General features: G+C 36.2%; 1 protein-coding gene across 1 annotated transcript in view; it reads right to left on the reverse strand.

Moving 5' to 3' along the window:
- The window catches only part of LOC146132294 (integrin alpha-1-like), a 33,446-nt gene that overhangs the window by 9,356 nt on the left and 1,783 nt on the right, over window positions 1–22,307 (reverse strand). The window contains exons 4-29 of the mRNA XM_083397268.1: window positions 22,133–22,253; window positions 21,791–21,933; window positions 21,400–21,516; window positions 20,920–21,056; window positions 20,478–20,668; window positions 17,627–17,769; window positions 17,303–17,419; window positions 17,095–17,231; window positions 15,186–15,379; window positions 13,812–13,963; window positions 13,244–13,344; window positions 12,280–12,516; window positions 11,750–11,892; window positions 11,102–11,277; window positions 10,387–10,525; window positions 9,821–9,963; window positions 9,569–9,685; window positions 9,295–9,431; window positions 7,360–7,550; window positions 6,778–6,848; window positions 4,022–4,172; window positions 3,561–3,649; window positions 2,513–2,767; window positions 1,319–1,519; window positions 966–1,105; window positions 73–221 (exon numbers count right to left, since the gene is read on the reverse strand). Coding sequence (XP_083253394.1) covers window positions 73–221; window positions 966–1,105; window positions 1,319–1,519; window positions 2,513–2,767; window positions 3,561–3,649; window positions 4,022–4,172; window positions 6,778–6,848; window positions 7,360–7,550; window positions 9,295–9,431; window positions 9,569–9,685; window positions 9,821–9,963; window positions 10,387–10,525; window positions 11,102–11,277; window positions 11,750–11,892; window positions 12,280–12,516; window positions 13,244–13,344; window positions 13,812–13,963; window positions 15,186–15,379; window positions 17,095–17,231; window positions 17,303–17,419; window positions 17,627–17,769; window positions 20,478–20,668; window positions 20,920–21,056; window positions 21,400–21,516; window positions 21,791–21,933; window positions 22,133–22,253 — 3,892 coding nt within the window. The remainder of the gene's footprint in view (window positions 1–72; window positions 222–965; window positions 1,106–1,318; window positions 1,520–2,512; window positions 2,768–3,560; window positions 3,650–4,021; window positions 4,173–6,777; window positions 6,849–7,359; window positions 7,551–9,294; window positions 9,432–9,568; window positions 9,686–9,820; window positions 9,964–10,386; window positions 10,526–11,101; window positions 11,278–11,749; window positions 11,893–12,279; window positions 12,517–13,243; window positions 13,345–13,811; window positions 13,964–15,185; window positions 15,380–17,094; window positions 17,232–17,302; window positions 17,420–17,626; window positions 17,770–20,477; window positions 20,669–20,919; window positions 21,057–21,399; window positions 21,517–21,790; window positions 21,934–22,132; window positions 22,254–22,307) is intronic.

Consider the following 22,307-nt stretch of genomic DNA (forward strand, 5'->3'; position numbering starts at 1 on the left):
CTCGAAGTACGTGCATTGATAGTCCCCGAGTTTTGTATACCCAAAAACGATAGACATCTATAAGGCACTGACCAAGTGTCTCTTCCACAGACTTGCCAGTGTAACTGAGACAGGCGCTGACATCAACGCACTGCCGATTGGGCGTGTTAAAGCACTCCAGCACATCGATGCTGGTTTTGGTGAACGTTAAAGAACTGGTGAACTTCACCACTGGACGGGTCCTGTAAAGCCAAAAATACATGCTTCACTTACGGCAGTATTTAATGACTTCTTTATAAGACTTCATGCTGTTTTGCCACTTGATATCCCAACTTTTAATAATGGAGATAACAATGGAATTGATACAAGGAAGTAAAGTGATTAATTTTTTTTTTCAAAGAAAAGATGCTTACGCGGGTTTCGCATAACGCCACTTTCAATTAACTTTCTGGGGCTTTGTCTACGGTAGTGAACTGTGGAAATAATTAATCACTTAACGCAAGTTGTCAGCATTAATCCCTTGAAACCCTTTGATGAGAGCAACCGTATAAACAGAAAAAAAGGTTTGATTACAGAAAAAGATTATTTTGGGGGTCTTGGAACATTCATAAGAAGGATAACGCCATGAACATCAAAACAGACGTGACAAGCATTTGTTGAAGGAGTAGAGGCAATAAGTTTTGCTAATTGTTTTCTTATCGTTTCGTTCTTTTTTCGCGAAATTGTTCCTTAGTGTGTTTTCCATATTAATCTATACGAGCGTTCGGTGTCATTCACTCTGACGAAGGCGACTTGTATAGTTTGCCGAAACGTTGATAAAGAATTGCAATTACAAGAAGAGCTGTTTTTTTATTATTATTACTATGCCTGGTAGCAACCGTATGAACAACAAACAAAACTTTGCAACCTAACTAATGAGGTCACTTTGCTAATTACCCAAAAGCTACACTTGTAAATAGCGCCTAATATTTTATTTCGCCACTTACCTAAAAATCACAACCGTGTCGCTCTTTGGCGCTCCTACCGCCAGATCTGGATAGCGGTTACCATCGAGGTCGACTCCACCCTGCAGCGACTGTCCGAAGTATTCCAGCTTTGTTGCAGTCAGATCTTTGGCTCGAATTATCTTTAGAAACAAGTTTGTGATAAACATTTGCTTGGACATTGAGGTAATCTTAACACGTGCTTTGGGCCACAAATTTCCTTTACCGATACAGAGTAAAGTAAATGTGTGAATTGAGCACTTCGACATCATTAACAAAACAAAATACATAAAGCGTCTCTATCGAGCATCTCTTTCTCGTTTTAGTCAATCAACGACGCTTGTCCCCAATCTTACCTGCTTGGCAGTGGTGTCAAGACCAGTTGCACTTCCGTGAAAAACAAACACCGCCCCGCGATCGCCATCAGACAGAGGAGCACCTACTATGACGTCATTGTAGCCGTCGTCATTGAGATCCCCAGCTGAGGCAATGGCAGTGCCCAGTCGCCCGCCGGCCATGGTTCCAATCAACTCCTGGGGCTTGTAGCTTTCGCTTGCCTACACAGTTCAGAGTTTACGCATTGGCTTTGAAAGGGTTTCTTCTTTGTATTTAAGAATTGCTTAATCGGCGTGCATTCGGATTTTTTTGGTTGTATAAAAATTTGGATTTGTTTTATTTTTTCTATAGTGTTATAAAACAGATAAATGTAGGTAATCAATTTTACAGACTGTTTGCCCAAATCAACGATGTTTATTGTTCTTCTAACAATCTAACAAAAAGGTTTTTAGTTTTTTTCAAAACACTTGCAAATCATATGTAGGCCGTGTTGACGGAAAGTTTGCGACGCTGCGGATATGTGTCCTTTGGTCAATCTATTTTTGTTTGTATGTTATGCATAAATCAGAAAAGAGAGTGTTGACAGTTTTTCAACAATAGCTAAAAGTAAACTTGTTGAGTTACAACTTTGAATAGTATCACTTAAGGCCTACTTGATTTTTATTTACTGTTTTATGTTTATTATTTCGCCTATTTTTCATTTATAGCTTATTTTTTTCTATTTGTGAGAAAACAATTACAGTTATGTTGTACAAAAATGAGATTTATCTGTAAGTACCGGTACATTTTTAAACATACAACCCAACTATGGCACAAGTGTTAAAAGAAACCATTTAAAAAACATTAGGTAAACATTGAACACTTTTGAGTCATTTTCCTAAACAACTTAAATTTAGACGGTGTTTAAATTGCAGATAATATTTGATTATTTACTTTAATTCAACGTGTAAAACAGTTGCTTGTTTTTTGGATATTTTCCAGTGGTTTTATGGAAAAAAAAACTTTACAGGTTTATAAATATTAGTAACTGATTATTACCAATAGCAATCAGTTGAATCAGTTGTTATTTGATTAAAATGACCTAATCATTTTTAAGTACTTTAATTAAAAGAATGTTAAGTGAGCTTTTCATTTAGGAAACGACTCTAAGTTAAGATAAAGATATTGGTTCCCACTCGTGTCTTATTCATAAATACCCTTCACATTCAACTCACCCATCGGGCAACGTTGTCTGGTGACGATGCATCCGTGACGTACACGAACACGCGACCCTCGTCATAATAGCTCGTGCCGATATACAGAGGCGCCCCGACCAGCAAATCGTCATGGCGGTCATTGTTGACATCCACAGTGAGCAGAGTCCCACCAAAGTAACTTCCCAGCTGCTTGAAGTCGCCGTGAGCCCGGATCGTGTGCGAGTTGGTGAAGTTTTTGTTGTTGTTGAGCGATTCAGGACGATAGACCACCACCTGGGCGCATTACAACGGTTGTGTAAGTTTCGACGTGCCAATGAATTGTAAGTGGTAATCGGAAAGGACAAAAATCGCTATCCTAAAACAGGGCTTCCCGAACTGGTGTTTGTGGAACGAGTTTAGGAGTTTCTAGTAAGCCTACATTAATTTTCCAAATAGTTTTTTAAACAAAGTAATGGTACCTTTTCTACCTTTTTGTGTTGAAATAAAAGTGGTGAACCTAATGGGTCAAAAATAAATAGAATGGGTTGAGGACTAAAAAGTGTAGTAAGCTCTGTCGAACAATTATACTTTAAAACGTTTGTTTTTTTGTTATTTAATAGACATATTCTAAAATATATATAGTTTCGCGGTTGCGAGATGGCATTTATGACAACACAAGCTTGTCCTATGTTACAGAATTCAACTTTTTGTCGTAAAAAGTCGTAACACGCTTAATAATGAATTGCCAAGCCAAAAAGGTCGAGTAGATCGACATCATCTTGATAAGATGTTTTGATACGAGCTTTAGTAAAAGATGATAAGCTCGTATCGAAACGTCTTAATCAAGAGGATATCAATCTACTGGACTTTTTGGCTTTGCAATTTATTATCAAGCTAGTAGCTACATTACAGATCCGTTCATAGTGTACCAAGCTCTTAACAAGTTTATCTGATATAGGATTGCTCGACCTTTATTTAATCCAAGCATACTTGGAAAATTTTAAAATTAAAAAAAAAAAAAAAAATTTTTTTTTGTCAACTATGATACCTTGTTAGTAATTCAAATTATATAGGCTACTCCACTTACAGCTCCTTCGAGGTTGTATCTGGGTGCGCCACTGGCGATGTATTCTGACACTGTTGGGCCATTGTAGAAGCCAGTTGTTACCGAATAACCTAAGGAAAAAGATTAGGCATCGTTTTGTCCAAATTACAATATGTTTAAATGACTGACAACTAACAAGCATGCTTCTTAACAATCTTTATTGACCTAAACATAAGTATGTGAATATATATATATATATAGAAGAGCACCACTCTGTTATATATTATGCCTGCCAGCAATAGCTTTCATAAGTATGAGAATATACTGCGATGTGTCATTTTATATATCCAACTAGCCAGGCGAAAACCAGCGTGAATGGCAATTTTAACTATTTTATCATTAACCTTATCTATATGTAAAACGTGTTTCAAGTTCTGGAGCCTATGCGTTACGACTCTTCTTAATTTATATATGTTACACGTCACAAAACGAAAGCAACCTACCCAAATAAGATTCCTTTGTTCGGTTTGGAAGAACTGACTTGACCTGTTCAAAATCGGGGATATCTGGTGATTCATCGGTTGTTGAACTGTAAATTGTAAGGGTTCCAGCCCAGTCGTAAGCTCCAACTGTACCGAGGACTAGACGGCCACTCTGTAAAGTTGCAGCAAATTTGGAGTTAGCGACCAATACACAATGAAAGTGTTTTTTTATTTATTTATAGTACTTTAAAATTCTATTTTTCAAGTAATTTTATGTACAATATAGGCCTACAAACAATAAAATTTTAATTATACAAGCAGGCACACCACTCTCGCACATTCATTCACACGCGCGCACACGGATTCGTTACGCACACACTCGCAACAACGCGTTTTTCGAAGCTGCCTAAACAAACGGACAACTCACACGAAAATTTTATTTCGACGAATACAGCACAGATTCTGCAATATATTTAAAACAGCTATCCTTATGTAAATTCTTATAATTTATGATAAAATAGCTGATGGGTGGTTCCATTGAACTTCGTAACCTAAAATATATTCTGCAAATTGAAAGTCACCGATCCTATTCTCGGTGAGGAATTAAAAATAGGTTATATACAAATATAGTTATATTATTTCGAACTAGTCTGAGTTCACCCGAAAAATAGCTTTGATGATGTCATTTCCCACTGTTACGTCGATGATTGTCTATCGGCATGTGAGTCTAATAAAACAAAAATAGATTGGGGACACAATTGTTTAAGAGAGGGCATTATATGGACTATCGTTTACAAAGTTTGGTTGGCAGTAATCTTGCGACACTACGTTTTGCGAAACTAAGTGAAGTACAGTTCCGAAATGAAAAATTAAATATTAACAATTACATTTGAGCTAACATACACCAAAATTTAGTTTATGATTAGTTTATCAGCGACAAAATACTGCTACAGGGTAAACCACAAAGTTCTTCTCATTAAGTGTTCAAAGAGAATAATTTAAATTATGATTTGTTAGTGCTACTCTATTCGAATTACCCGTTTTCAATTAGGCATGTGAGTGACCTTAACTCATTTAAGTAAATTAGTAAAAGTCATTAATGGTGTGAAATAAATTAAAATGAGTGTAGGCCACAGGATTTTAAAACACAATTAAGACTTTGATTAACACGGAAGCGCTGACAGAAACTCAAGTGACGTAAAACTACTTTCACAAGTCTGTTGCGACTTGGTGGTGTGTCCACTCATTAAGAATGCTATGAAGTATGGCGTGGTGCAACACCGCACCTTATAAAATATGTTACAACACCTTCCCTGTTACACCATTTTAAAAATTCTTGACTGATACGAAATCGCCACACAATAAGGCTTATATGTTAAAGTTGGGAGATATTTTGTTTAAATGCTAAAATGGTTCTGGTTTGAGGTTAGGTCTCTAAGTAAATAATGACTTTGAAGCGTCACCGTTTGCTATTGAGGACATAATTCCCTGCAAGTTGTTTACTAAAATTACAGTTACGTTTATCGAAATGAGCACCATCGATAGGTCCTTAAACATAACAGGGTTAACCACCAGCAGTACGACATATGTTGCCAATACGAAGCGCCGCGTACTAAATTTACACACACATAACGGCTACTTACGTTTTCCGAAAGGCAGCGCTGACAATCCTCACTTTCGAAGGCCGCAAAAGTCCTCAGCAACTTTATTGCACTTGGCGCGGGCGACAGCAGAACTCTGTCCCAAAGGCGGCCAAAACACGACGAATACTAAGCGTAACTGGTAGCGCTCATACACGCGGCGCACGCGAGCGGAAATGACGTTTCTCGAGCTGCTGACTGCGATGGATGGCGTTACGTCACACGACTGTGCGTTGTATCTGTTTTAGGGTCTTGCGTCACTGCGGCGGACTTTTTACCTTTTTAAAAACAATAGCGCGCGCGCAGATTAGCAGTAAGCGCAATGTGTTACCCTTACGTGGCATAATTAAAGTCTCATATTGACCCGTGATTGTTTTGAGAGAAATCTTTAAGCAGACCTTTTCCAAAGTGTGGTAAAGCCAGGAGATCTTGGCCTGGCAAATGGGCTAGCAAACACGTAGCAAAATACCAACATGATTGATCAGCCTTTCCTATACTCGAGAAAGTCCATAACTTAGGGTGTTTCGGTAAATGACAAATTGACGTTCGCACTCCTTATTTGGTGCTGATCGTGCAACAGTAACGTGTTGGATTTCTTTTTGACGTAAAATAAGTTGAGGCAATTTTGGCAACAATTCCAAGTAATTCTCAAAAACCCGTATGAACAACATTGAATTTTTGTTGACTCTTTGGTGTAAAGGTTATTTAATCACGCGTTGCCCTCATTTCCAATTGCAGTCCGTTGAAAAAATGAAAAACATCTTTATTACAAGTTACTAAGAAAATATGAATATTTAGTTTCGTTTAAAGAACGTCGGTTCTTGGCGCGTTATCGTTAGGCGATTAATGCGGCGTTACTGCCGATGACAAGTGAGGGTCGCGTGAAGGTGGTCGGCAAATTAATTCGAAAATGTTGCGACCATTGTTGGCCAGCCTGCTGTCGAAACGGATGCGGTGCGCTCGAAGGCGAAAATCGTGACTTAAGCATCGCTCTCTGTGCAGGCGCAACTCCGCTAAGCGTCTCGCCGGCTGCGAAAGCTCTAATGGGCAACCGAGCCAGTGATAAATGTGCCGTCCTCGCGCACTGCTAAATGTTAAGCATCCTCCCCCCGCACAGTTGATGTTCGAGTCGTTTACCTTGTCGGTTGTCGAGGATAGGCCTACTTGGCACTGCATCAGCTCGTTGTTGATACCTGGAGCTCCTCCCCCTGAACAGCAGAAACAAGCACGCATTTGCGCGCGGCTAGTTAGTAACAAATATAATAGTGTAAGGCCATGATTTGCTGTAATATAAAGCGTAACCAAGAATCCGTGTAGGGACTTTAAGAACATCTTTGAGAAAAATTGGTATTAGATAACAAAACAACCAACGGCTAAGATGACAATGAACAATGGCCATTTAAAACTGTTTCTTATAGTACCCGCGTGGCACGGCAAATATTATTACCATCTACTCTACTGTTTCTTAGTAAGCAGGGTATTGGGAACTATACAAGCCATATACTTTTGATTTAAACGTGAAACACTTCTAAAGACAATATTAAATATAAAACAATTTTAAAATAACAACTGAGCAGGTGTAGTATTTGCGTAAAACAGCCAGTTTAATCAAATTACACCATAACTTTTTGACTTGTTGGTTTTAACAACTATCACCCAGGAAATATACTTAAAACGCATTCAAGTTGTTCAGTGCTACATTAAAGTTTCGTGATTTACCCTCCATGATTTGGATGCCTTTCTGCACTTGCGACACAATGGTCGAAAGGTCATCGAAGTTGTCCACCGTGATAACGTTGTCCTTGTTGCCAGCGATCATCACCAATTGGGAGTAGATGTAGTCGCTTACTCCCACAGCAAACGTCTCCACGCCTTGCGAGACCGCGTAAGCAGTGGCTTCTGGTAGTTCTCTAATGGGATATAGAATGAGTAGGGCGTATATTTTTTGACTTGTCAAAAAAAGTCAAAATTTTGTCGTAATTTGCACGTTAGGTCAAAATTTGTCAATATTTTTGTGAGTCAAAATCGAATAAAAATGTACATAAATCGCTTACAAAATAAAAAAAATCAGGTTTTTTAAATTGGTCGTTCGGTTATTTTGAAATTTATCTTTCATTTTATCAACAAAAAAACTTAGTTTTGATATAAGTTCAAAGTCATTTTAACCGTATTATATCTTTATTAGAGCAATATACAGTATAAAAAACGCGTGATTAACGCCGCCTAGGTTATTCAAATCAATGTGTTTCTAACAGGTCAAAATTGTGTCAAAATAAATCATTTTCAAGTCAAAATTTGTCAAAATTTTAAATTTTCAGGTCAAAATTTTCTATTTTTTTGGTCAAAATATATTCGCCCTAATAATGAGAAATGCTCTTAAACAGTGCTTTTCAACCTAATGTATTGTACACCCCCGGGTGTACCAGAATGGTTAAAGGGTGTACCACATTGATGAGGTTTACTTGGGTGTACAGCAGGGTCCAACAAGCGGCACGCGTGCCAAATGTGGCACGCGACCTAATTAAAAATGGCACGCAAGCCCTCCAAAAAACACTAAAATTGTTATATAGCCAATTGCCAAAAAAGCTCAATTTGTTGTTCAGCCAATTGTCAAAAAATACTAAGTTTGTTATACAGTCAATTGCCATTGTTTGTTCACAATATAAAACAATCGCGGCAATCATGACAACCAACAATTTCTTCTGATATAGTAACTGTGTGGAGGGTATAGCATTCACATAATTATATAGCTTGTTGTAAAGAAACAAAAGCTCACCGAGAGAAACTTTGATGCAGTGATGTGCATTTATACTATAGACAGTTCTTTTTTCATGTTTAAATAAACGTTCTTATTTTTGGTAAAAAAGCGCTTTTATGATTAAAAAGAATTGGTTCGGTTACGAAACTTTGGCACGGAAGAAGTTATAATATAAAAATCGGCACGCCAGCATATTTGAGTTGGACACCCCTGGTTTGATGCAGGATATCGCAATACAATAAGTCTATGATTAGGTACAATCATAAATAAACACTAAACATGTGTGTTACCAGACTGACTGGATTGTACAAAATATGGCATGACATGTTAATTTAAGCATAGCTTGTAAGATGCTATATTCTATTTGTGACATCATAATAAAATATTTCTCTTGACAATTGCTATTGTAGGGTACCAACTTTAGTTCTAACGTTTGATTAAGAAATTACTTTTACGGTTATTGGCAATGAAGAAAGACCTGAATTGCTAATAATAATAAAATATGGCTTGCAGCTATGTCGAGATACGAATTCCACAGGTTTTAATTACCAATCTTTTAATTGTTTTCATAAGTGACATTTGAAATGAGAAAAATGGTTGATCGCTGCTTATTTTGTTCTTCTGTTTACATTTTACATAAGTCGTTGCAGGTTACAGGTTGTGTTCCCTGTTACAGGTACACAACACATTTTGTCGTGAGTAAGATTAGATCAAGCAAATGCCAAAATCAAACGTTTAAGTCCAGTATTTTTTCGGAATAACATACAACAGGCGAAGTTGTTTTACTTGAATAAGATTCAAGTCCGAAGACCTTAAGTCAAGTAATCGTTCAGTGCTATCACAACGCAGGTGTTTAGTCACTGTACTGTTAAAGTATAAATGTGTTTGATTCTTACGCTAAATCATCTGCGTTTCCATCAGTCAATAGAATCATAACGCGTCGTGCTTCCGGGTAGCGACTTGCTGGCCCTTTGAAATCTTCTTTTACGGTCTTGTTAATGGCGTGAGCCGTATATGTGCTGTAGCCGTGGTACTGTGTGAGCAAAAACGAATGTCATGCTTAAAGTTAGCCAATTGAGATATTAACATTTATCCTATGAGTTTTGCTTTGAATTAGAACGATACTTTATTATTGTGAGTTAATAAAACGTTTTTGCCAATATTGCTTACCACAATGGCGTCCACTTTTGCGTCAAACTCTTTCTTGTCGGTGAAATTTCCTAGCGGCACCTCCGTGGCCATGTATTTTTGTTTCTTCTTGTTAGGGTAGAAATAGGAGTATTGTACCTAAACAAGAACAATGTTGAACAACAGCATAACCATGTAAAGCGAAACCGTTTTTATTTGTCAAAACGATATTACACCATACGGACTTTACAGGCCTATGCTCAGAAAATATACAATGCATTGTAATGACTTTACCACTCCGACATGGACTTGTGACTTTATGTCAAAACCCTCCGTCACATCTTTAACCCATTGTTTGACCTTCTCGAAGCTTGCGTTTGTGACGGAATAAGAGCCGTCCAGCACGAACATAAGGTCGATTGGCTTCTCGAAACAACCTGCGATACCGAGGTTAAACAACTAATTACATGTAGTGCTTAAGGATAGGCTAATTTCATGAACATAGCGAGAACTAATAAACAATACAAGTATTTTTTCTTGCTCATATTTTCATTTGGCAAACAAAAAAACTTTAAATCCTTTTTATATAATGTGAAAGTGACAAGGCAAGTTTGCGTAGCAGAATGTTTTCAATTCAATGAAATACATTTCTATGCAGGAGCAAAATGGATGAAGGTTTTAAAATACTAAAAATATTAAAGCCCATACAAAAGTATAGGTAACATTTTCGCACATTTCGAGTAACTCCATATTCGTTTTCAACATTTCGATTTTACCTATACTTCTATATGGGCTTGGTTGTTTCTACTATTTATATAACTCTTGTTTTTCGTACCGAGATCAATTTGCATTCAACTTACTGTCGCGACATGGAACCCTCTTCTGCCATCGTGTGACCATAAGCGAGTCCCCTCTTCCCGGAACTCGCTCGGAAAAATAGCAGGCTCCCTCCATCTTGTACGTCGACCCGCAGTCGTGCATTCGAAGACTAGCGCAAGTCTGAAACGCAGTAAATTCAATTATCATTTCAGATAGTGGAAAAGCCGCGGTTCGTTACGCAATACAGGCTTTGTGCATAAAACGAAAAACTATCAAACATCAGAGAGAAGAATTTCTACATTGCTCGGCTACTTTATTGCTGCATTACTGAATTTTGTTGAACGATCGATAATCACTTATGGCAGTGGTTTACAACTTTTTTAGTCTAAGACTTTTTTAACCCTAAACAAAACTTAACTTAGTCAATAATATTGCAAAACTATACCCCTATATACATTTATGAAAAAAAAAATATCAATTTTTTCAGGGAGCCTTCAAATTGAAGTAATAAAGCTCATTCAAGAACTGTTGCATTATACTTAAAACATATTCTGTCCATTTGTGTACATACAAAGATCTCCTGCAACCTTTATGAATAGTTGGGGTCCATGAACCCCGGTTGGTGTATCAATTGAACATTAATAATGTCGCGATAATAGCATCACATTTCCAAACACGTATCAGTGTAATTAGATCCTAAAATAATCAACGGTCATCGTCGATGCTAAGCATTTTTGTATTACGAAAGAATCTCACTATTAGCTGCTCGTCGTCAGTCGCGCCGCTGGTGGTCGTCAGTCCTGTAAGAGAAATACCCAACGCATCTCTTTCGCTGATTTCAAAACCGCTCAAATCGCGATCGACGTTGGCCCTTGTGCTACAGTTTTCTATTGAATGACTCGACATATTGCTGATAAACTCACGGGAGGTTTCTGAATAAAAAAATAAGTTTGTTTTTGCCTTTGAAGGAATAGCTTACAACCATCGTCAAAAAATTAATAAGGGAAACATTAGGAAATGTATTTAGATATATCTTGAACTACTGTTTTATCCATTTATTCCACTTTGTGTTTGTTAAATCAGAAGATTTCACTTAAACGTTGGCAAACAATTATAATATTTTTATAATCTTCATTAAAGCAACTTTTGGATTAAAATTTTAAGCCCAAAAGTGTTTTTTGAGGGTACACCTGACCTATATATTATTATACGGAAATACAGAAAAACATGCTACAGCATAGAAAGCATTTCTTACTTTAAAAAGTGCGTAAGTGCATTGAATTCGTGAAAATTCTTTCTCGAGGATATCTTTTTGGAAAAAAAATACATTTTTAAATGTAATTAAAAAAGGAAAACAAGTAGGCCGGGGATTTTCGTATATTCGTTGCTAAATAAACACGCTACCGCATAAATACAGCGATCCCATGGCACTTGTTGAAGAAAGGGCAGCCCTCAAAGCTGGGTTCGGCTCCTTTATAATACCACCTTCCTCTTTGTCGGAATCCTTGTATGTTTGTACAACTTCTGTCGGAGCACCGGTTGCTATTCTGCATTAGCACCACAAACGCATACATCAGATTTAAAACTTATCATTAAAATATGACATTTCATTTTCAACCAACTTATGTATATTTTTTGTAAAATAATCAAAAGGTTGCTATATATTCGCGTATAAATCGATACTGTTAAGGTACGTTAATCTATTCGTATAAATATGTTTTGCTGGCACCAATCTTAACCTATATGATTTGCAGAATATATCTATAGCTTATGTCATATAACGCAGTACAGTATTGCGAATGTTTCTGTTACAGGTTACAAAGTACATCATCGACATATTGGAACTAACTCATGTTTTAAAAGTAAGCTTGTGTTTTTTTTTCAGTTTGATGAAACAAATTATGTTTTCAACAGCGACATTAAATTAATCTTACCTTATGACTCCATCATTCTCAGCGCTGGTCAGAAATTTTACTTGCAAATCGTAACCGAAGAATGAATTTCCAGAATAGTACTGTCCCGTGTCGCCGAAGCTCGGATTTAGCGATCGTTTGAAATATTTCTCGGTTTTGCCTATATCGGCAATGTTAAATGCAAAACCATTTAACGCTAAGCCGAACAGTAAGACTACAGATAGCATTAGGAAAGCCATATGCACTGTAGAACTATTCCTTAAAATTTTTATTCGTTAAAGTTTGGAAAAATTTAGGGATAAAAATATTAACAGCAATACTTTTCTAGACCGCCTTCTTGTCACAAACGGAATGTATAACAGGTGTCAAAAATATATTAGAAAGCAAATACTCAATGAATATTGAAAATACAGTAACGTGTTACCTCAAACTTATTTTAAATTACTAAAAGACTGTTGGGCAAGTTTAACACCTTAAACTGCAATAATATTAAGAGTATAGTCAACTGTCTTTGTTTTTCCTCAACTTGCAATCCTGCACATGCTTATCAATATCATACACTTAACGAACGATAATTTCAAGTTGAAGCTTTGTGTTTTGCCAATCACCCAGGAAACTTGTATTGGCACTTGTACCTCAATATTTCAAATTGGTGTCTCGGTCAATTACTCATTAATTCGCGTTTACCAATTTACATTCCCACCAAGCGCTTACGTCATTTTTTCCAAAAGACTGATCTAAACGAAACTGCTTGAACTGCAGTTACCTAAAATGATGTCCACTTAACACTTATCCAGATAAAGACGTCAGTCAAATTTTCTTAATATTATTTTCCTGTTGGTCGCCAGCAACATTTCCTTTATTCTTGATAATGGTTTATATGCTATTTTATATGCTAGAAATATGAGTTACTAACAACCTTAAATTGGTTCGCTTTTCCACATCTAGGATTTGTCTAACTGCAATTGCTTCGTACGGCTTTCACTTTTCAGCTGACGCAAAATCTATTTTCGAGCATGTATGAAAGGGAAGTCTCCATGGCGTTTCGTCTGAAGAGCTTATATGCATTTCCTCCGTGTTACATCCCTACAGCATTCAATTGACGATTCAACAGGCGTACTCTGAATGACACTGTATGTCGAATCTCTTTCCATTTATGGTGGTTTTAGATATTGACCCAGACGCATCCACGATATTCCTAATTTCGTTTATTTAACTTTTGTTGGATAATAAACAGTTAGATGTTTTCCATGCCTAAATTCGTTACAAACATATAGGATAAAAATCTTTATAAAGAATAAAATTTATAATTTCTGAGGTTGTCTTGTAAACAAAAGAATTGTTTGTTGATCCCCAAGTTGAATACCCCAGTAAAAATCTCTCATCAAATAAAGTTTTCTCATATTCGCAGAAAACGGTCTATATATTTGGTTTTACAAACTATTGTTGTTGAAGCTATCGTATTTTCATCACCCACACTGCAAAGGACACTGTTGTAGCACTAAGTATGCCGTTTTTTACGAACGACGTCAAATTAATGATGTCAAAGAAACATCCTTGATATTTAAAGTTTCAACGCAATCAGGCATACATTTATTTGTACGTATCCACTTTAAGAATAAATATACACTGACCTGCGAAAATGTAGCAGATAATCCGACTTCACACTGAGTCAATCCGTTGTGTAGGGGACTGGCCTGTTCTCCTAGAGGCAAAAGATTGTGGTTTCCTGTCTTTTATATTTATGCCGATTTTAGTGGTTTGCGATAGAAGAGATGCGTTGTAAGGTTCCCAAAAATCGACCTCTTTCTGTTACATTTCTTACTGTACTTTTTTCAAGACAGTTTAATAATTTTGCTTATTAATTAAATAGATTATCATAAACTTTATCAAATATCCATATATAGGACAGATATTTTATTTGTCCACCACGTTTGGGCAAAAAGGAATAAAAATTATATTTTTGACCAACTTTAACCTTTTCGCGCGAATCTTTCGTTGTCTAGTTTTGTTTTATCCCGTTTTGTAGACATTTGGCACTCAATAGCTGTATAGATACTGTTGCATATATGACAACGCGGTTGTTGCGGTCTTGCAACATCTTTAGCCGTTAGTAATTACTTAAGGAATACTAAATTAACACATTCAGTACCCCAATGGGTTTTAAACATTCGTGCATTTCATAGGCGCCGGTTACCACGATATTACCTCGCGAATCTGTGTATCACTATAGCATGTGAGGTCACGCGAGGATTGTGAAATTTAAGCAAAATGGTTTGATTATATTTCGTTATTGTTTCAGTAGATATAAGTTTTTGTTCGAGAATGTTATAGATTGTTAGCGTTTTGTCGCTATGTATTGCTGCCGTTTTGAAGATATATTCTATGATAAGGGAAAATGTAATGTAAAAGTCTTTGATTATAGTTGTTTATTGTTTGGTCGATAATGTATGTAAGTTACTGTAATGCTTAAGCTCGTTTGGTCCCCGAGTATCGTAAAAGCGGTGTACTTGCCTGCGCTACGCGCGAATTTTTTACGTAGTTTCTACGCAGCCTCACAGCTGTGGGGTCTACGGTCATCACGTCGTGTTTGTCAAATTTATCCCGAAGCAAGCCAATCGGGCAAGAGTAGTGGGCTTTTTGGGTGCCTAGTGCGTCATGTCATCTAAATTAAAGTTTAGAAAATTCAAATTTGATAATTTTGGTATTTTAATGTTTTAATATTAATAAGCAAAAAACAAAAAATGTTAAGGTATTTCTCAAATTAAGTTGGATAAAATTTTAAATTTGGTTTAATGCCTTAATTGTGTGTATTGTTATTTTTTTATTTTGTGGGTACGCCTTATGTTTTTTTATATATTGTGGGTACGCTTTGCTTATGCAGTTAAGAGTTCATTGCATCAATGTAGTTTGGGTTAATCGCCTACCTTCCAATATTTGAATGTCTCGCTGGAGCTTCTGTGTGATACTGAAGAGATCGTCGTAGCTGTCCACAGTTAAGACCCGGCTCTCTGACCCAGCTATGAGAAGAAGCTCGTCGTAAACGTATTGACTTCCAACGCCGACCGCGAACGACTCAACACCGGCCTGTTCCGCGAACCTCGTTGCAGAGGGAAGAGTCCTAAAAGTAACCGTATAAGAAGGACAATCATACAAGGTTGAACTCTCGAGCGCACGAAGTTACGCCACCTACACAGAATGGTTGTTTAGGATTTAAGCTTAAAAAAAACAACCCGGATAGATTAAAATGAATATAAGGAGCAGACAGGCTGCGAGAAGCAATAGTCCTGATTATATGTTTCTATAAAAAACTATTAGCTTTTGGTTAGATGATAGCCTAAGCTTGCTCGTCTTTCACCAAGCCGTTTAGCTCACCTACAGACCTGTTAATGGCGCCGACAGACCTGTAAATATATGGGTTATACCAGGGTCGGTTATTATTATTTAAGCGGGCGGCAGAAGGAAAAAATGATGCGTATCATGCGGGGTTTAAAATATTCTCGAATACAAGAGTTTTGTTTGTGTAAAATAAGAACATGTTTTATAGATGACGCTACCTATTTACGTTAAAAAACAGTTAAATCGAAACATCTGATTCTCGTTACAACTCGTGCGCAAAGGTGCACGTAAATTAGAGTTCGAAACACTAGAAAAATCGATGGAACGGGTTGTTTTTTCATTCAGGAAAAGTGGCGTATTGAGCGCACAAAAATCGTTTGCACGTATTTAGAAATAACCGCATTTTGTTGATAAATTTGGCAAAACAGGTTGATCATATTGAACTAAGCTTTGCACTGGTTGATGCGATTGGTTCACAAAATCAGCAAAACTACAAGCCTATATAAGCGCAAATGGCTGCACAAATGACACGAAGCACCAAAACAAAAATAGCTTGTGTAGAATGTTTAAGTTTGGTTGAAAACGCGCTCGCATGAATGAATCGATGTATTGCAAATCATTGGTACCTTAACCAATTGTAAGTGAAATAGCTGGTGTTTAATGTTATATCCTAAATGTTTTTCTCAATTGTGTGTAATACTTTCGCTTGAATCACAAACAGTTTGTCATTTAGTTTAAATTTGTTAACTGTACATATTAAATAAAACGAATAGATAAAAATATCTACATTTTATTTACGTAGTTACAACAGGCAAAAGCTATGATTGATTTAGGAGGTAGACCTGGGCCAAATACGGCCCACAGGCCGGATCTGGCCTGCCAAGCGATTTAATCACGTACACAGCTTTTCGTTGAAACCAGTTTTTCTTTTGTTTCTTTTGTTTTTTTAACCTTAAATGTTTTATACCGTCACAGTATGACGTCATATTGTTTATATTTGAAATCCTTTTTTACCCAACACTTTACGCTTCTCATGCGGCTCGCTATAAAACAAAACATGCCTACCCTACTGGAGACAAGTCTGAAGCAGCCCCTGGTAAAGGAGATGACTAAACGTATATATTTGTTCCCACACACTAAACGTCTTTACATTTGTGATTTCTTATAACATCATACTGTAGCAATTATAAAATGATGTAACTTAGTGTGAAGTCGACGGACACTTAGATGCAGTAATGTGCATTGCTACTACACATAGTTTAAAGCCAATTTTGACTGAAAACAAAACGTTTGCAAAGAAGCAGTTTTGGTAGTTGGTTTGAATAAATAAGCAAATGTTTTTCATGTGGTAATATATGTAAAAAAGGGCGCTTTAATACTAGAAAGAATAATCTACTACACTTTGGCACGGGAAGAAGTTATAAGATAAAAAATTGGCACGTCAACATGTTTGAGTTGGACACCCCTGGTTTATAGTAAGTTTGCAGAATGACATACTCTTTGTCTGTTGATTGTCCGTCTGTGAGAAGAACCATAACCCTCCTGGCCTCAGGGTAGCGACTTGTGTTTCCCTTGAAATCTTCTTCTACTGTTTTGTAGATGGCGTTTGCAGTGAAGGTGGTACGACTTTGATACTGTAACACCACTTACTTTAGAGAGTTTGCTATAGTATAAAATCGAAAGGTTGGCAAGCGTTTATACTCACCACTATCTTGTCGACGGCTTCATCGAATTGCGATTTATTCGTAAACTCTCCCAGTGATACTTCTGTTTTCATGTAGGGCTGGGAAGTTCGCAATCTGTAATACGTCGAGTACTGAACCTGTGAAGTGCGTCGTATAAATAAAAAAAAACTACTTTTTTATCGTCACAATCACAGTTTCTTACATTTCCCAACGGGCAAAGCTTGTTTAGCGAAACTTATAATATGCACGAATTCCAACATTGCCTAAAACTTGGTTTGGTTTGTATAAAGAATGTTTTACAGTAAAATACTCTTTATTTGCGTTCGGAAAATCGGAAAACTTACCACTCCTACTTGGACAGGGCTAGTGATGTTGAAATGGCTGGTTACTTGTTTTATCCACGTCTTTACTTTTGCAAAATTGTCGGCGCGAACAGACCTCGACCCGTCTATGACAAACATTAAATCAATGTCGCCCGACCTGCATGCTACAAAACAAAAAACAAGAATTGTTGTTTTTACTTAAAATATTAGATTGTTAAAACAAGATTGGATGTGGTTTCATAAATAAAGTTTAAGTTAGGGAATTTAGTATATACGGATCATTTAATTTTTTAAATATAAAGTAGGTAACAATAAAACTAAGGGCTCTTACATTTATAACATGGATTTCTAATCATTGTTCTGTTTATATTGCTGTTTTCAATCCAGCATGTCCCTTCCGCTCTTTTCGTAGAGAAGCATTCACGTTGTAAAAGGGGCGAGCAAGTCTAAAAGAGGCGAGCAAGTCTAAACTTTATTAGTTTATATTTTAAGACAGTATTAAATTGAGCTAAGCTTAAAATGTTGGAATGGTATTTCCGTGGGTAGATGCACGTTTTAGAGGACAAATGTTAACGAGCAGGGTTTTTCAACTGGGCTCTTGGACTGCAAAGGGTACCGTGAAGTCAATGTTATTTTATTTTGGACTTCGGCATCATTAGTTGCCTAACTGAAACCTTATCGTTGATAAATTAATACTACCAACTTCTAGGTATTATAAAAAGGATTTATACTTACTATCACCGAGGTGCCATATTTTGTTTTGGAGCCAGAAATAGTAATTCCAAAGCTGTTTTGCCCATCTCTATTTAACTCAGACGTCTTATTCGGTAAGAGGATGTACGGATTGCATTTTGATCTGTTGCTCACTGTTGTGTGTTGGTTGTCAATACCTGAAGTAATATATGACCTTATTCTGTCAGTAACGCATTGATTGATGCGGTTTTCCGCTGGGAAATTTATTTTGTACGTAATATTCTATAAACAATTGCAATATATAATGGAAAAACGCAACAAAACCAAAAATGAATTTAAAAAAAAACGTTTAGTACATTTTTTTTAGTATTTTGATACTAAACTCTTACCGCACTCAAGTACGCTTCCCTTTAAGTTTGTTGCGCCCTGGTTTGGAGATCCTGACAAAATTCTGAACACGTACAACAAGCATTTGAAACAAAGATGCGTTATGTTTATCAAAAATTAAGATAGTCAGAAACTTACTTCGTGTACGTTGATCTATCGTTATTTATAAAGTCCAAATTATAACCAAAATACGAAGTAGGGGAGTTCCGAGTTGGCCGTATGATCTGCTCTGTTTTCGTAGCAACGTTGAAGGAATGAGCATTTTTCAGCAAAAGCAAATACAACGCAAAAGCAATCTGACACAAACTGACACCAGAATTCTCTCTCTCAATTCGTTGTAAACTATTAAAAAGCATATCTTTGAAAAGAACACCTAAACTTTCCTTCTGCAACCACTTCTACAAAAACAACCAATTTTGTAAATGCAACAGATTGTATTTCTTCATTATTTATCGTATCGTTAAATTGCAATCTTTATTTGCGACCTCAATTTCGATAGGTTTATTTTCCCTACTAAATATATTGTTGTTACGTTTTACGTAATCCTTACACTTGGAATAATAATGTCTGTTATTCCAGTATTGAACTTCTGCTAAAAGTACAGCTAACTTTAAAACCTTTTTAAACTTTTTATCGCTGACATATTTCGTTTCTAATAATGGGCCAAGCCTACGTCAAATAACGAGAAAGTGTAAATATACAGTACGTAAAACACAGCTGCTCAGTGATTGACATGTGAATGGGGAGCTTTCAAATAGGAACGCAATGTAGTGGAAAGGAAACGCAACCAACGGTTCTTTACGTCAGCAAATCGAAGACGTTAAACCAATCTCGTTTGACTGGTTATAACTTATATTTTGTTTAAATGTGCAACATCCAATGTGCTTCGTTTCACAATCCACCGACTAAAGCCAAAAAAATTAAAATGCTAGTTCTATCGATACGTAGTCTATCAATTTTTTAAATGTAAACACTGAAAGTATAGCTGTGATATAAAAAAAAACTAAACCTAAATTGAAGAAAACGGTTTCCGAAAATCGCGTCAGTTAGACTTCGTGTTTTATATCTATTGTACACGATCGTTGTATATTCAATACTCTCAGAAAGTTGTTTTAAGAAGATTAAACAAAGCACACATCGTTTCACATTCACATCTGACACCAATCTCTTGAAAAAATATGGCTCCTTACCTCATCAAATTTTGCCGCGAAGCCCGCTTGACATTGCTTCAAATTATTAGTGATATTCGTATATGGTGGACCTGCAATCGTTAGAGGAATTACTTTCCTAAAGCTCAATTAGCATGTTCACAAACATAAAGTGGTTCCGAAGTAATGCCCTAATTATCCAATTAAAAACGTTTTTGAAAGACTAAAAAAATATTACTATTATAGTTCATTTGTTTGGTTAAATAAATTTTGAATGAACACATTGGGAGTCTCTAGGAAAACACAAATTAATTATCCGAACATTTTGAACATTCAGAAATGAATTAAAAATGTTTGAACAACCAGGTTAGTAAACCATATAGCTGTATGATTTTGGCCAACATGTTTTATTCCTGACTATGATATATTGAAATCGTTTAGTCGACTGATAAAGTATTTAACCGAAGTTGCATTATTATAATTGTATTTGATCTAAATTAGGTTAAAAGCGGACACAAATGTTGAGATTTAACATCATAGGAAAAATTCAGAAACTTCCAGAATAAAATTTAACCTGTCCGCTCAAATCCCATCCTAACATGTTCACTATCACAACATTGTATATTACACATCGAAACGCTCACTTTCCAGGATCTGGATTTCCTGTTGAAGCTGTTTAACGATGTTCTGAAGAGCGTCGAAACGATGGACGGTAAACACGCGATCGTTGCGACCTGCAACCATCAGCAGCTCGTTGTAGTCCACCGAGCCAACACCAACGGCGAAGGAAACGATTCCATTATCTCTGGCGTACTTCACAGCCCTCGGCAGGTCACTGCGTAATGCATATCCAATTAAGCGTGAAAACAAGTTGAATCTTTAACATTTTTTCTGGTAAGCACAAAATCGTGAAGCGTTACTTATTTTCACAAAAAAACAATCTCAATAGAAAACCTTCTTAATGAAAAAAAATCTCAATAGAACCTTTTCAATGAATGCGTTGCTTAGATGCGTTTTGACGGTTTTTTAATATTTCATGCTTTTTGGGATCTTAAAACATTGTTTTTGACATAGCATGTATCTTACTCTGGATCCGAAGCAAATCCGTCAGTTAAAAGAACCATCACTCTTTTGACGTCCGGATATCTACTGGTGGGACCATTGAAATCCTCATCCACCGTCTTTAGAATTGCGTGAGCTGTGTACGTCGATGCACCTATAAACTGACAAAACGTTTTGTTTTATGTTTAACGTAAATCAGCCCCATACCGTGTGGGATAACGCCTCTATCGAAAAATGTGTTTTGAGCATTATGTTGGCGTCTTTAACAGGTAGAAAACATTTTAATCTAAATAGAGGCAAGTTTAATGATACTAATACCATCGGGGTCAGCAAAAATGATTTGCTTTCTTTGGACAAGTATATAGAACAGGCTTAATGTTTAATGCACCTTTTAAATATTATATATTTTCTTCACTATACTTGATATATACACAATACTATTTAACACAATAAAAAAATGAAAAATTGGTGACGTTGTTTGTTTTAAAACAATAGTACACATACTGATATATTATCCACTGCCTCGTTGAAGAGATCCCTGGTTTTGTATTGACCAAGCTTGATTTCTGTGCGAGTGAACTGCTGGATTTTCGATCGTTTGCTCCAATAGGAATATTGTACCTGAAGTCAAAGATAGAAAAAAAAATAGGCGGTGCTACCGAAATCTCTAAAAACTATTGTCATATTATATTCAAATCATTAACATTGCACATCATTAAGATAAAAAAAATCGTCTCAACTTGCCATTCCTGTTTCAAAATGGGATTTTTCCTAGCATGCGATATACGGATACAGTAGAAGTCTGCTAATTTATCTCATCATATATAGGTATTTTTTCTACATATTGGGGAGTTATGAAATGTTCACATTCAAAAATGTAGGTAATACCACTTACAATTCCAACTTGATCTCTTGATGACAAATCGAATCCACGCACTACCTCCTTCGTCCAGTTTTTAACAATGTTAAAGTTCTCTAAACGAACTGATCGCGAACCATCAAGCACAAACATTATGTCCATCTTAGTTGTGTTACATTCTGTAAACGCCAATTAAAAAAATCAGTTTAGTTTGCTAATCTAACTAATCCTTATTAATATTAATAGTGTTTATGTTTTTCCAAGTTTTTAATTAAGAATCTATCACAAATAAGCTTAATTTATGTCAGTTTTAGCCATTTGGAAAACAACAGAAAATAACGATATTCCTGAAATTGTAACAATAAATGACGTACCTACCATCTCTACACGGTATTTTTTCCAACCATTTCACGCGGGAGTGGTTTTTCGTGCTGACATAGCAACTGCCAACGTAGTTCTCAATAGATCCACACCTTTGTTTTTTGTATGGGTTGCAAATCTAAAGAATATATTTAAAGTTTAAATTTTGTAAACTAATTGTGTAATTTATTTA

The sequence above is a fragment of the Ascidiella aspersa genome, chromosome 9, assembly GCF_963924565.1.
Source record: "Ascidiella aspersa chromosome 9, kaAscAspe10.2, whole genome shotgun sequence".
NCBI classification, from domain to species: Eukaryota; Metazoa; Chordata; class Ascidiacea; order Phlebobranchia; family Ascidiidae; genus Ascidiella; species Ascidiella aspersa.